Here is a 12952-nt window from a genome sequence, read left to right as displayed (position 1 = left end):
AGGGAAGGGAAGCCCCATCATGAGCATTACGTCCCCCACCCGCCCTGCCGCATCTTCACTGCCGCGTAAGAGACAAAGAGGCATCCATACAACATGAAGGCATGTGCGTGCAACCCTACCCAACCCAATCCAGCCCCGCGTCAGTGAAAGCGCACGCCTGCGGGTGTAGCTAGTAGGCAAGCACGTGAACACAAGGTATAGCGCCCCAACAGACAGAAACATCAAGCGCCCGTCACCGCCGTTAAACATCAAGCGCCCGTCACCGCCGTTAAACATCAAGCGCCCGTCACCGCCGTTGTGTTAACAGAGGATCATTTCACGCCCCTGGCCCCAACGGCACAATGTCCCTGCACACTGAGCTTTGCCGCACATGCGGCCCAAAAGTCACCGAATTCGTCATTCCCGTCGCCGCTGGCACCCCACCAGCTGCCGTACAGCCGCTTCCCTCCGCGGCGTCCCGCACTGGCACAACAAGTTCGTACGGCGCCGAGTACGGCACCCCCTCAGGGCCCAGCAGCACATGCACCATGGGTACACGGCCATCAAAGATGCAGTGCTGCAGTACACCGCACATCCAGGCGCACGGGCCTGCACCCGCTGCGTCAGCTACCCCGCCCACGTCACCACCATTCGACCCATCCAGCTCAACCCGCCCCGCCTCCCCGACGGCTACACAGCCTGGGCGCTCCTCAGTCCGCCGCTGCAGCTGTGGAAGCCTCCCAACACCAACACCGCTGCTGCACACGACGTTAGAGGTTGGGGGCGGCAAACGGCACATGAGCTTGTCCCCATGGGACAGGTAGGGGAAGAGGCAATCCGCAGTGGCAATGATGGCCTGGCCCTCTGCCCCCGTGCCGTCCACGTCCAGTCGCACCGAGTACAACAGCGGCTCACTACGGCGGTCGATGGCGCTGATACGTCCCGTCTGAACCTGTCCGGGACCTAGCCACCACCAAACCCTCTGGTGCAACAGCATCCGCCGGTCAGCGGCCACGTAGCCCCCCCACCGACTCGGAGTGGACACCACACCCCCAGCGGCTCCACCAGCCGGGTCAGTCCCCACCAGCGCAGCGGGCCCCCCAGCAAGGTCCGCAGCTCCATGATGGCGATGCGGGGGGAAAGCTGGTGAGTCCGTTATCACGGGGGGGTCCGTCCCCGCGGGGTGTCCTTCCGCGGGGCCGGTGAGGATCGCCACGGCAGTGTCAGCCCCGGGACCTCCCCCCGCGGGGACGGCGGCAGGTACCGGGTCAGCGAGGTCGTGGGACTTGCGCACCACGCAAGGACCAGGTGAGCATCCCTGGGCTCCAAGACCTGCGGCGATGGACGCACCCCGGTCGGGCGCTGTTCGGGACAGGTCCCAGGGCGCCAGGCGGCTGCCTCGCGTACCAGCACCATCGGAGCTGCCGCAATGCCGTGGTGACATAGCGTGAAGCTGCTGCTGCTGCTGTTGTTGTTGGTGGTGGTGGTTCTGCATGGGGCTGTTGTCTGATATGCCGCTTCCTTCCTGATTGTGACAGCGTTGATGAACCTTGGTATGGTTGCGATGACCGACTGAACGACCCGACACTGACACCGACAGATCCGGATGTGAACCCGAGTACTGGTCCGAACCGGACTCCAGGCCGCTGCCGCCACTGCAGCCACTGCCCGGCTGGACATGCAGCTGCTCCCGCCGTAACACTGGTGACTTCTGAGACAGGCACTTGGTGAGTGCCTGAGTACCCTCCAGCCTTGCACCTGATGCCGGTGGCCAGGAGCCATATCGTCCACAACCCACCCCGCGTGTTCTCTCGCCGCTATGATGGCTGTCCCCGACGCTGTGATCCCCTCCCACGCCGGAGCGCTCCCGGCGTCCGAGGCCATCACGACCCGCAGCAGCGGCGGAGGTCGGCAAGCGGCCGCGGAAGTCTAAATCCAGAACCTCCATTACCGCATCGTCCCCAGGCGGGGCGGCAGAAAGGGCCCGGGCTGTTTCCGCCGGGTCACTGGCGGTGGCGGCGGCGGCGACGCACTCCCCTCCCTCCTCCCGAACACATGCTGTGCAGCAAGAAGCCGCCGAGGCGGGGCGCTCCGGGTGGGAGTGCGACTGCGCCCTCCCTTCCCTGCAGGTGTCGCTAAACCCACTTCCCCCGCCGCTGCATCCATCCCCGTCCATGACTACGGCCATTGCATCAGGCTCTCCCTCCCCCAGTCCCTCCGGAGCCCTAGGGGCGCTCTTTCCAGTTCGTCGCTCCAGCCCGCCAGCCAAGCGGCTCGAGGGCACCTGCCCTGGAGCTGGCGGCACCGCAGCGCCGCCCTCACTAGCCGCCCGGGACCGCTTCATCTGCGGCTGAGACGAGTCCATTGCGCCCGCCAGAGAAGGCGTGCGAGCATGCTTCGCAGGCGAGCAGGAGAGCAGCAGCTGCCCACCGGATTCCCCCCGCCCCAAGCCTCCGCCCAGCGCGGCCTCCAACACCAAGGGAGGCATCAGGGCGTCAGGGCGCGCTGCTACCGGGATGGCGCTGGTGGGAGCCAGCGCCGGAGCTTCACTATCCGCCGCCGAAGAGCAGGGACTGCTGGCAGGGGCCGCTGGTCCCCGCGCCATAGCCGCTGCCACGGCCCTTGCCTCCTGAACATCCTCACAGTCCAGGATAGGCCCGCCACTCGCGGCCACTGCAGTCCGGGCAGCTGTTGGTAGATGGGACAACACAGGGGCGGCGCCGGGAAGCGAATGTGTCCACGGTTCCGACGCTAGCGTGCTGAAGGGTGAGTGAGTCGACACGGGTGCCCGGGTTGTTACGGTTCTGGGCCACTTGCCGGTGGTCAGAGGCGTGAGCATCAGGCCACCGGAACAGTAAATGGAGCCGCCGTTTTGAAGTGGGCTGCCCGGCTGGTGCAGTTGCTGCGAAGCCGACAACCGCTCCGCCACTGATGGCAGAACCTGTGTTGGCGCCGACAGAGCGGGACCATGCGTGGAGACATCGCGCGCTAGCGGCTCGCCAGCCACAGTCCCCACTGCGATGCCCAGCTCCCGGCGGCGGCGCTCGTCCTCAGCGGATTGAATGCTGGCCGCCATGGCAGCTGCAATCTGGCGCTGGAAGTCATCGTCGTCCTCGTCCACGGGAAACAGAACCGGCGAGCGTCGGCCGGCGCTCAAAGTGCTTCTGCCCCAGGTCGCCGCCTTGCCTGCCGCCAAAAGCGCGTCCCAACCAGATGTGTCGGTCCTGGGGACTTCCTCATGGGCACCTGAGCAGAACGAAAAACACGGTTGCGTGGCGGCGCTCGTACGTCATACGGTTACACGCGGCGAACGGTTGGGACCACGGGAGAAGGATAACGTCTGGTGAATGTCCAGGAGCAGGGCCCTACGGTGTTCATACATGGGCACGATATATTCCATTTTCACATACCTCCTAGGTCCATTTCCAGACTCGCGGCAATTGCTCTAGCCAAATCAGCTTGGAACTCGACGTCATCATCATTATCCAAAGTTATGGCGCTCATATTTGATCGATGCGCCAATGACCGTCTTACACACTCTGCAAAAAGGAATTCCATGCGGACGTAAAATGTGGCTTAATGCTCATCTTGGGCGCGGTCTCCGTGCTGTGACATCCAAAGCAAAGCATTTGCGACGGCGGCGGGGCTTCTTGAAACCTGTGCTCCAATGACATCGCTGCGTCGAAAATTAACGAACAAGGCATGAATATCGGGCAACTGTATGCTGTACCCAAATGTTTGACCCTTCGCCGCTTTTAGGCGCGCAAGATTCCGCATTTCCTCATGTAACGCAGCAATCCCCCGATGGAGCATAACCAATTTATCGTGACGCCACCTAGGTACTTACATTCCTGGTGTGGAAGAGCTGCGACAACTTGATCAAGTGGCCATCCAAGGGCTATTGTTCGAGGCGAAAGCCTTTGGTAAGGTTATTCAGGTTCTGTGTATTTAAGAAGTACCACAAGGGCTACTGTGGCAATTCCAAAGCTTTGGGCCTAAGGGGAGAAGCTTCCGACCCTTGGACACGTACGAAACAACTGGTACAGTATCTGCAATATGCCACGGAGGCCCTGGACATATTGCAAAAAATTTACGCAGGCAGAAACGCGAGATATGGCTACACCGTCCAGAAGAATAAGAAAAGAAACTTGACGTGGTGCCCATTAAAAGTAAGTATTGAAGGAACAAAGTGCTCAGTTGTCCCTTTTCAGCATCGGCATTACAATACTTACATTGAATACAACGTTGGCTTATTGTCTGACCTTTTACGTGCCCTGCATGCTTGTGCCACCTATATGCCCTGTTTAAGTGTGCCACCACCACCACCACCACCAGTGTGTATACACTACACCGCAGAAGGAGTCATGCAACCCGGTATGCTTTCCCCGGCCGAATCGTTTAATGCTGTACAGCTGTTAAAAAACTTTCCCATTTGAGTCTCTGGTTGTGAGCTTGAGGCACCTTGGCGTGGGTTCAGCTATTGCTTTGCAATACTTTACGCTGTCTTGTTGCTTTCCAGTAGCCTGGAGGGGTCTTTTTTCAGTAACCACGTACTTGAGCGAATACCAAAACTTTTTCCCCGGGGCTCCACATCGCTTGCCCCCCAGAAAAAACATTCGATTCGCAAACTCGCGTGCATAACTACTGGCCCGGGCGAGGCTGACCAAGCATTGCCGCTTCAGATAGGGCGCGAGGGTCTTGAGGCGCTTGGATTATCTGGTGGCCCCATGACGCGCGCGCCAGACGAGCAAAAGTAAACGCTACTGGAGGGGCGCGCTGACTAATGCCCCACAATCCCCATGGCTTTTTCTCTTAGCAACCATCTTGAAAAGGAACCATTTTTGACAAATGCTAGTTGGCTAGTAGTAACCGTATACATATAATACATATAAACATTAGGTTGAGCAATAATTCTGCTAACTTAGCATCGGTCGTCCACCGGTCCATCATTCCTTTTCTATCTACTCTGATAGCTCTCTGATGAGATAATCCAGAAAGAGACAGGTCATAACTCGTAGGCATCACTGGTGCGCCAACTCTGATGATTAGCTAGGCGCCCTTAACCCTGAATAACATGATTGGGATGCGTCAGCGGAACACATGGCAATGACTTCTGCATGTTACATTTGCACAGCACCGTCACAGCTGCTTAGCGCTTGCCACGGCCGACAACCTTGGGGGCCGCCTTTTGAGGGCCGGCAGCGGCCTTGGCAGCGGCGGCGCGCTCCGCCTTCTGCTTCTTCATGCGCTCCTGATTTGACCACGGGATAGGGATACACAGCGAGAAAATGACAGCCGAGTGAAGAGTTTTCAGTTTCTCTTCCACGACCTCGAATATCAGCACGCATTGGGTGACAGCCGCGGCACGGGACCCCCATTCACACGTTTCCCAGGGTCCGGGGGAAAACCTATCTACTGAATTGTCACAGTTGACGGAAGAAAAGCATCCTTGCCGCTCCTTTCCAAACCGCAATTACCAAATCTGATTTACAGCTCGACCCCAGGATACAGCAAAGTATCCTCGAATCCCCTAACAGTGAATACATGGTTTCCTTTGGAAATGTGTCCACAAAACAATGTAGGCACTTCCAGTATCGTTTTCCCATGACCAGGTCCCAATCAAATTGCTGCGTACCTTGACCTCACGGATGGCGGCCTCGCGGCTTGCCTGGCGGACCTCCGGCTTCTCCGTACGCTTCTTCTGGATAACCTCCAGAGAAGCGCCCACAATCGAGCGGTTAGCCGACTTGGCTACAGCACGGCGCTTCTTCTTCTGCACCTCGCTGACCTGTGAGGCCCAGGAATCCCAAGTTCAGATGACCTAGGTACTCGAAAATTGCAGATGCGTGGCTGAGAGCAGAGGGAGAGGCTGAACTTAAGGGGGGCACATCCTGAAAGAAAGAAACATCGTATGTTCTACGTTATTACTCCTTAAAGAATATTGCAGTGCTCATGGACCCCAAAAAAGCCACAACGGAAGGGAAAATGACACACCAAGAATTTCTATCATATCTGGTGCCGTTCATGGACTAAATTTCCCCAGCAACGTGGTGCTGAAGATACCGGATAGCAATCTGCAAGCCAGCGTCAGAGTATGATAGCAAGGTGGAGCCTGCGCTAAACCCCATAAAGCCCCATCATTGCATGCATAACGCATCAACAACCCTCCTGCGCGAGCCCACCACCCCCAAGTCCGCTTCCCCCCAACAAGCCGGGTGAGAGTCCAAGCGGCTTCCTTTGCTCCGCACCTGGTCCTTCTTGTGCTGTTTCCTGTACGTCACAGTCCATGCCAGCTTCGCAGGCCTGAGGCGGTTGTGGTAGTAAGACTTGCACTTCTTGTTCAGAAACATGTACTGCTGGCCATCCGTGCGGATGAACAGAAGTCCCTTGCCAGGATAAATCCTCAGGCCGCTAAAGCGGCACGTGTTCGTCTTCAGCACCATCCTTCTGCATAGGTCACGCAGGCGCAGAGAGGCTGATGTAATACGCCAAAGACGGCTCTCGTAGGAAGCAGAATGATCTGATACAGGAGACCGTCCCTATAAAAGTTGGCAGCTGCATCTTTACTCTTAGCGCGGGGAAGACTTAATAGTATCGGTTCAGACTCCTCGCGCTAGTAATGCCAATAATGTACCACCAGGTGCAAGCGTAAATCGATAAATGTATCATATAATGTTACAATAAACAGGCAGTTGCGCTTCCCGTGCTAAGAACGGTCAAGGCAGCCGCCAGGAAGAGGCCGCCTGGCTGGTGCATGCTACGAAGCGTGCTTTAGCGCCCTTGAAGGAAAAGAGAGCAGCTAGTTCCGCGTCGGACACTATGACCGGCAAAGACACGCTAAGCAACAGGAAGGCAAGTTGAATCTGATAGAACAACACTAAAGTCTGTAACCATTGCATAATTCTCACCTTGGCTGAAGAGAGGTGTGCCCTAAGGTAAAGAGAAAGACTCATGGAAGCTGCGTGCGTGGCAAAATGGGAATGCCCAAGGCTTCATGTACGTCAGGGTTTAGGAGCTACGGTCGGGGTTCAGGTTCCTTGCAACGTTTCCCTGAACAATAAGCTACAAACAGATTTTCGTAAAGTAAATTAACGCATTATTTATGCTGACTATTGCCAAGGACGCCTGTGCCCATCCTACCGATGGCAGTGCGCACTTTTACAAGTCCCTGGCTACCGCCATGCTGTAGGAGCAATATCGGTTTCCCATCGCGCATGTATGATACTCGGAAGCTTAAGCTCAGATATTGGATGGTTGCAAGGGCATGCTCGGCGAGCTGTGCTGAAACCATAAATCGAGAGTATAGCATCAATCGCTGGCGAATGCAAACATAGGGACGCCGTGGGTCCTTAGCTGACCGTAGGCCGGTTTTCGGGGTGAGGAAAGGCGTGAGAAAACTGCGTGTTTGCGCTCCGGACCAAACTGCAGCGGCATGTCTTGGGAGGGGAACGGTAGGGGTCTCCCGTACACTCGTGCTCGATAGTATCAGCAGAACGATTCGCCTATAATCCTTCCCAAACATTACGAAGTACCATTTCTCATGCGTTTCGGGCTATACTGCTATGCAACCTGCAACAAGCACAGCAGCGTGGCACCATGATTAAAGTGGCAACATCCAACGTTTACATTGCTGGTCGATTCGCAAATCTTCACACTGTTCCTGTCGCCAAGGCAATCGGATACAGCTTCCCCCCCCCCTAAAAACAGCATTGCAGTCCAAAATGCACACTTCGCGGACTTAACTTCACTCTTATCTAAGATTGCCGCATGTAGGAGTCCACCGAAACCCGCTACACAGCTTTCTGTCAGCAGGAGCGGAAAATGGTATTCCCCGCAGATAAGGCCCTTGGCCTTTCAGTAGGTTGAAAGCGCCGCGCATTCGTCGAAGCAGCGACTGCAAGCATCAGGCATCACGTGTAGGCCCATGCCTGACTCGCAGCTGCCTAGCCGGCAGCAGTCGTCAATACAAGAGTTCATGTACATAGGAGCACACCAACGTAAGTGCGCCTCAACCAATGATGATGTCAGCTGTTACCCCCTAATGTTACCCAGAGCACAACGACTGACACCACCAAACTACCGCCCGACGAAAAAGAATGTGCAGGTCCACGTACTAACCAGCCCAAGAAAACATTGTCTGGGGACCCGCCAGTCATGTGCAAAAGCGCCATGACCGAAGCACCTGTCCAAGTCTCTTAATACACGCGTAAGCACTCATCGACATGCACGCGCACGGTGCCACCGCCCACCTGCTAGCACCGCACATGCAGCACGCACACGGTGACGCCCACCAGAAAGCCCTTGCCACAGATCGCAATCCAAGTACGGATCCTGACTTGCAAATCACAACTCTTCCTCCAACAAGGGCGTGCAGGGATGCCCCCACGGCGCGCAATGGCACGCCGTCCACTCACCCATTCCACCCCCACGCCCATCTCACACACAGGGGCCGTCACCCGCTCACAGGAAGTAGTCAGGAACTGAGCGCTTCACCTCCGTTATTCCCGCGCCCTTCGGCGGCGCATGGTCGAACTGAATAATTTTGTGGTTCATGTTCTCGTCAATATCAACGATGGCTGCCTTATTCCCGCACCGGTAGCAGTAATTTGGCGCGCTGAAGACGGTCACAACCGCACCCTCGTGCTGCCACAAGAAGCCTTCCGAAACGAGCTGGTGCGCGCGAATGATGAACTTCAAGCCGTTCACGTGGTTGAAGTGCTCTGAAATGTCCTGCCCGTACGTGTAGCCAGCGCCGCGCGGCGATATGCCCCAGCCCATACGGTCGTCGGGGTCCGACCATAGAAGGTCGCACATAGGACCCTCGTGCGGAACCTCCTCAAAGCGATGTATTTGATTGATTTGGTCGAGCGTGTCCATCGACGGCGACAGGCCAGCGTGAGGGCAGAACAGTTGGTTCTCAATAACAGCGGCCAGCGGAAGATAATCGAATAAATCCGTTAGAACCTGCCAGACCTTGGCGCTGCCATATTTGCGAAGGCACTCCTCGTAGAAGCCGTAGACCTGGGTAATCTGGCGGCTCTCGTGGTTGCCACGGATCATAACAATGCGGCTGGGGTAGCGCACCTTTAACGCAATGACCGTGCACACCGTTTCTACAGAGTAATAACCGCGGTCGACGTAGTCTCCCAGAAACAGATAGTTTGCGTCCGGTGCCTGACCAGCAATCTTGAAAATCTCCATCAGGTCGTGGAACTGCCCATGCGTATCCCCCACAACCACCACTGGTGCTCGCACATGTGTAACGTTCTGCTCCTGCTGCAGCAACTCCTTGCACTTAGCCGCGAGCTCTACGACCTCCTCCTCTGCCAACACTTTGCACTCTCTGAGTTGCGCAATTTGGCCATCCCGCACAGCAGCTTCCTGCTGTGTAAGGATCATGTTCAACATGCCTGCAGACCCGCGTTTCCGAGGGTGCCTCACTAGAAGAATAACTCCGGCGACTGCTGTTCAAGACCAACAGAAACGAAGCGTTTTTCCTCGTCTGATGCCCTAGTCCGCACCTCAGCGCAGGCCAAAGCACTGTTCGATAGCTAGGTAGTCCTCACGGTTCCTGTATTGCCACGCTAGTCAGAGTTATAGAATTTTACTGCATTGGGAAAGGTTCCAGAATAAAAGAACAGACAGAACAAATCCTTTCAAGTACCAGATAAGGCAAAACTAAGATTATGTGTGCGAGCGTAGGAAACGTCACGGAATTTAGGATACGGCAAGAGTTCCCAGTTTTCCGCCAGCATCTTTCTTCCTTACTTACTTACAGCTTTCAAAAACTGTAAAGCTTTCTGGAGCATGCTTACGCGGAGTGGCATACTAGGGGCCGTCCTGACCCGGGGCCCTGTGACATGGGGTATAGTTCAATTCCTCAGCTCCAAGTCAACAAGTCCATCAGCAGAGAATGCAAGTTGCTAAACGGATTCAGCTGCGTTGAAGTCAATCCCCATAAAAAGTGACCAAGGCAGGGCTCCGTGAATGTTATTGTGCATATTATAGTCTTCCTTGCACGCAATGCGAAACCACCCAGCTGCAGATGGGATAGAGCTCGGCACATTGCACCTGCTGGGACAAAAGAGAAAAGGGAAGCGCAAGGCAGAGTCACGCCCTGCCGTCTTCCGTGCGCATACATTAGAAAAAAACTATGGCTCGCATTCCACTTCCGTTCCGCGTCCAAGGCATGCACCCTACACTCTACCTCACATTTGGAACCCGCTTTTGACTTTCCTTGCTCCGAAACCATTTCCTAATCGAAGAAGTTGAGGTTTCGAGGGTTTTTTCTACACCCTCCTTGAAAGAGATAGCACAGACCCCGGAGCTTAGGCCAGTATTCCACGTGACGCACCGGGAGCCCAACGTCTTTCTATGGGCCCTCCCCCGACATACATACATACATGCATACATACATACGTACGTACAAGGTCAGGCGCTATGGGTAAAGCACACACCAATGCCCCGGGAGTTCCGGGATCGAGACCTGTCAGGGTCGAAAAATCCTATTTAGTGGTTGAAGGAATAGGTGCCCCTAGTCGATGACCTGGGATAAACTTGATCTGCGAGCCGACCAGGAATGGAGTTGAACCGCCGTCGATCCGGCAGATTCCGTTGGATGCCGGTGGTGGGTTGCGATCCACTGAGAAGTTGACCCGGGTGATTAGATGAGAGTGGCCCGAAGTACCGGGGAAGGCAGGGTCTGCCTGGTAGCGGCCGCAGGCTGAAGGTAAAACCCCCCAGTCCCACACATCATACGTACATACATACGTACATACAGACTTCAGAGTTTACTAATGTGTTTACTGGGGGTTACTACACATACATCGCGAACCACAGACTGGTTACCGCTGCACGAAGCTACAGCAGGTGCCTCACTCACTCACTCACTCACTCACACACTCACTCACTCACCAGTTGGACCCTCACAAGGCGCCTCACTACTTTCCGTACACATATATGTAAGTCATATGTAATCAATATGCGCGTAACGAGTTGCAGTACAGGTTGGCCCCTTCCCAACCACATACACAGCACACGCTCCCCACAGTGTCATCATGATCGCCTGCAGCAGCCCACCCCGCACATCCACTCCACCGCAGCCACCTGATACCACTGCGACCGCCCTTGCTACTGCTGCCTCCTGCTACTACTGCCCTTGCTTCTACTGCCTCTACTGCTGCTGCTGGCCTGGTCCTCCACTGCTAACGACAGCCACATGAAGCTCGTGCAGCTGCTTGTCAGCCACCGGGGCGGGGGCACCTGTGTTTGTGTAGGTGTACATGTACGTGTACGGGCGGAGAGAGGGGCGGGGGAGCCGAAACATAACCACGGGGTTGGGGACCATGAGAGGCAACCGGCCGGGAAAGAGCTGTCAGGGTGAGCCCTAGGTCTCCGGGCGCCCAGTGCCTTGTGCCGCTAAGGCGGGGCAGCCGCTAGCAGGTCGCGTACCACCCCCTCCTTTCCTCTACCCCCCGCACCCATACAGGACTCCGGGACGCAATCGGGCTGCTGCGGCTGCCACCGCCCTGCCCGGTGGATCTACCTGGGCGAGTGGTCGGTCAGCCGCTGCATCACCGTGTCGTGTTTCACCGGGCCAGGAGGCCGCGGCCAGGACCTCCTCGCCCACCTCGCCTGAGCTTGTCGAGCTACTCGCGGTAATTGACAAAGCGACCAATACACGACCAGTTTACACGACTTCCTCATCACCACCACCACCACCACCACATCCCGAACAGGTCTGATAGGACTAGGTCTGTTTCCTAGGTACAGCACAGTCCTAGCCCAGCTACGGAGTGGTGGATACGGAAGATGTCGATACCTTCATTCAACTGAGGGGGTTTGGGGATCTGGAAATACCTAGGGCAGTTGCGGGCTTAGGGTTTTAAGGTTTCATCGGACATCGGCTGTCGAGGTGCTTTGGCCGTCGCAGCTAACATCCCTCCCCCCCCCGCCAACCAGGTCTTGCCTATCATCCCTCCCCCCACCTTTTCCTTCCTCGCATTCTCCCCGCCACCACCCCGCCTCACCGGTCAGTGCGCACTGCGCCTGGGCCGTCTTCGGGAAGGCGATCACGTCCCGGATGGAGGGGGCCCCCGCCAGCAACATGGCCAGGCGGTCCAGACCGAACGCCAGGCCCCCGTGAGGGGGGGCGCCGTACTCGAAGCAGTCCAGCAGGTAACCGAATTTGGACTGAGCCTCTGCGGGGTTCAGTCCTGAGGGGGCCGGGGGGGTCCAGTACTGGTTCAGAGCGCTGGCAGGATCAGATGCGGGCGGGGGAGGGAGAGAGAAAGCAGGGATAATGCAGGTCGCAGAAGAGCCAGCCGCCACCAATACCAGCAACAGCAGCCACCAGCCCTCTGTCATGCTTTGTCTACCAATAGCGGCCTCTTCCCCGGGCCTACACCAGCCCCCGGCCTCTTCCCCCCGGGCCTACACCAGCCCCCGGCCTCTTCCCTCCTGCTCGCCCCAGCCGTCGGACGTACACTTGCTCGCACACGGCGTCATCTCCACTCCACAACCCTGGCTGGGCCCGCCCTTCCCCAGGCCCCCGAGGCCCCCCCTTACCAATCAGCTCGAACACTTTCTGCTGGATGTCCCGGCGGTAGATACGCAAACTGCCGCCCCCAATCTGCGACACGTGGAGGTCGCACAAGGGGGACAAGTCGGGGTCCGGAATCAAGTGGTGGCGGTGGTGGTGAAGGGCAAAGAGGCAGCCGCCGACGTCCAGAGCCCCAAAGAGGTGGACGTCGTCCGAAATTGAGCAGACGGGTTCAAATCCCGCCCAAGGCAATAGAACGACATTGCAAGCCAGGCCGCACAAATTTCCCCCTTGGCTCACCCACACATTGGCAGAACGTGGTGTGCGAGTGGAGGGGGCTGTGTGCCGTCAGACCGGGGGCCCCCTCCCCTTCTCCCTCCTCGCGGCCCCCCCCCCCACCACCGGGCCCCCAGATAGACGTCACGGCCACGA

General features: G+C 57.1%; 4 protein-coding genes across 4 annotated transcripts in view; all 4 read right to left on the bottom strand.

Moving 5' to 3' along the window:
* Window positions 1-316: 316 nt before the first annotated feature.
* Window positions 317-3483, bottom strand: VOLCADRAFT_103898 (uncharacterized protein; the record flags this gene model as incomplete). Its single annotated transcript, XM_002948387.1, has 2 exons — window positions 317-3225; window positions 3390-3483. 2 exons carry the CDS (start codon window positions 3481-3483, stop codon window positions 317-319), a joined length of 3003 nt encoding a protein of 1000 aa, XP_002948433.1.
* A 1604-nt stretch (window positions 3484-5087) lies between these two features.
* rpl24 (component of cytosolic 80S ribosome and 60S large subunit) lies at window positions 5088-6922 on the bottom strand. The gene is made up of 4 exons (XM_002948386.1): window positions 6888-6922; window positions 6228-6426; window positions 5615-5767; window positions 5088-5308 (listed from the first exon to the last, which is right to left on the bottom strand). Exons 2-4 carry the CDS (start codon window positions 6420-6422, stop codon window positions 5129-5131), a joined length of 528 nt encoding a protein of 175 aa, XP_002948432.1. The 5' UTR covers window positions 6423-6426; window positions 6888-6922; the 3' UTR covers window positions 5088-5128.
* Window positions 6923-7828: 906 nt separating this feature from the next.
* On the bottom strand, window positions 7829-9616 carry VOLCADRAFT_80191 (uncharacterized protein). Its single transcript, XM_002948385.1, has one exon. The coding sequence runs from the start codon at window positions 9385-9387 to the stop codon at window positions 8440-8442; it is 948 nt and encodes a 315-aa protein (XP_002948431.1). The 5' UTR covers window positions 9388-9616; the 3' UTR covers window positions 7829-8439.
* A 1536-nt stretch (window positions 9617-11152) lies between these two features.
* Window positions 11153-12952, bottom strand: part of VOLCADRAFT_58252 (uncharacterized protein) — a gene marked incomplete at both ends in the record, with an annotated part of 8128 nt that continues 6328 nt past the window's right edge. The window contains 3 exons of the mRNA XM_002948384.1: window positions 11153-11241; window positions 12009-12194; window positions 12547-12610. Coding sequence (XP_002948430.1) covers window positions 11153-11241; window positions 12009-12194; window positions 12547-12610 — 339 coding nt within the window. The remainder of the gene's footprint in view (window positions 11242-12008; window positions 12195-12546; window positions 12611-12952) is intronic.

This window comes from Volvox carteri (assembly GCF_000143455.1).
Source record: "Volvox carteri f. nagariensis unplaced genomic scaffold VOLCAscaffold_10, whole genome shotgun sequence".
Taxonomy (NCBI): Eukaryota; Viridiplantae; Chlorophyta; class Chlorophyceae; order Chlamydomonadales; family Volvocaceae; genus Volvox; species Volvox carteri.
Note: the sequence above shows the minus strand (reverse complement) of the source record. Positions and strands in the feature narration are given on the sequence as shown.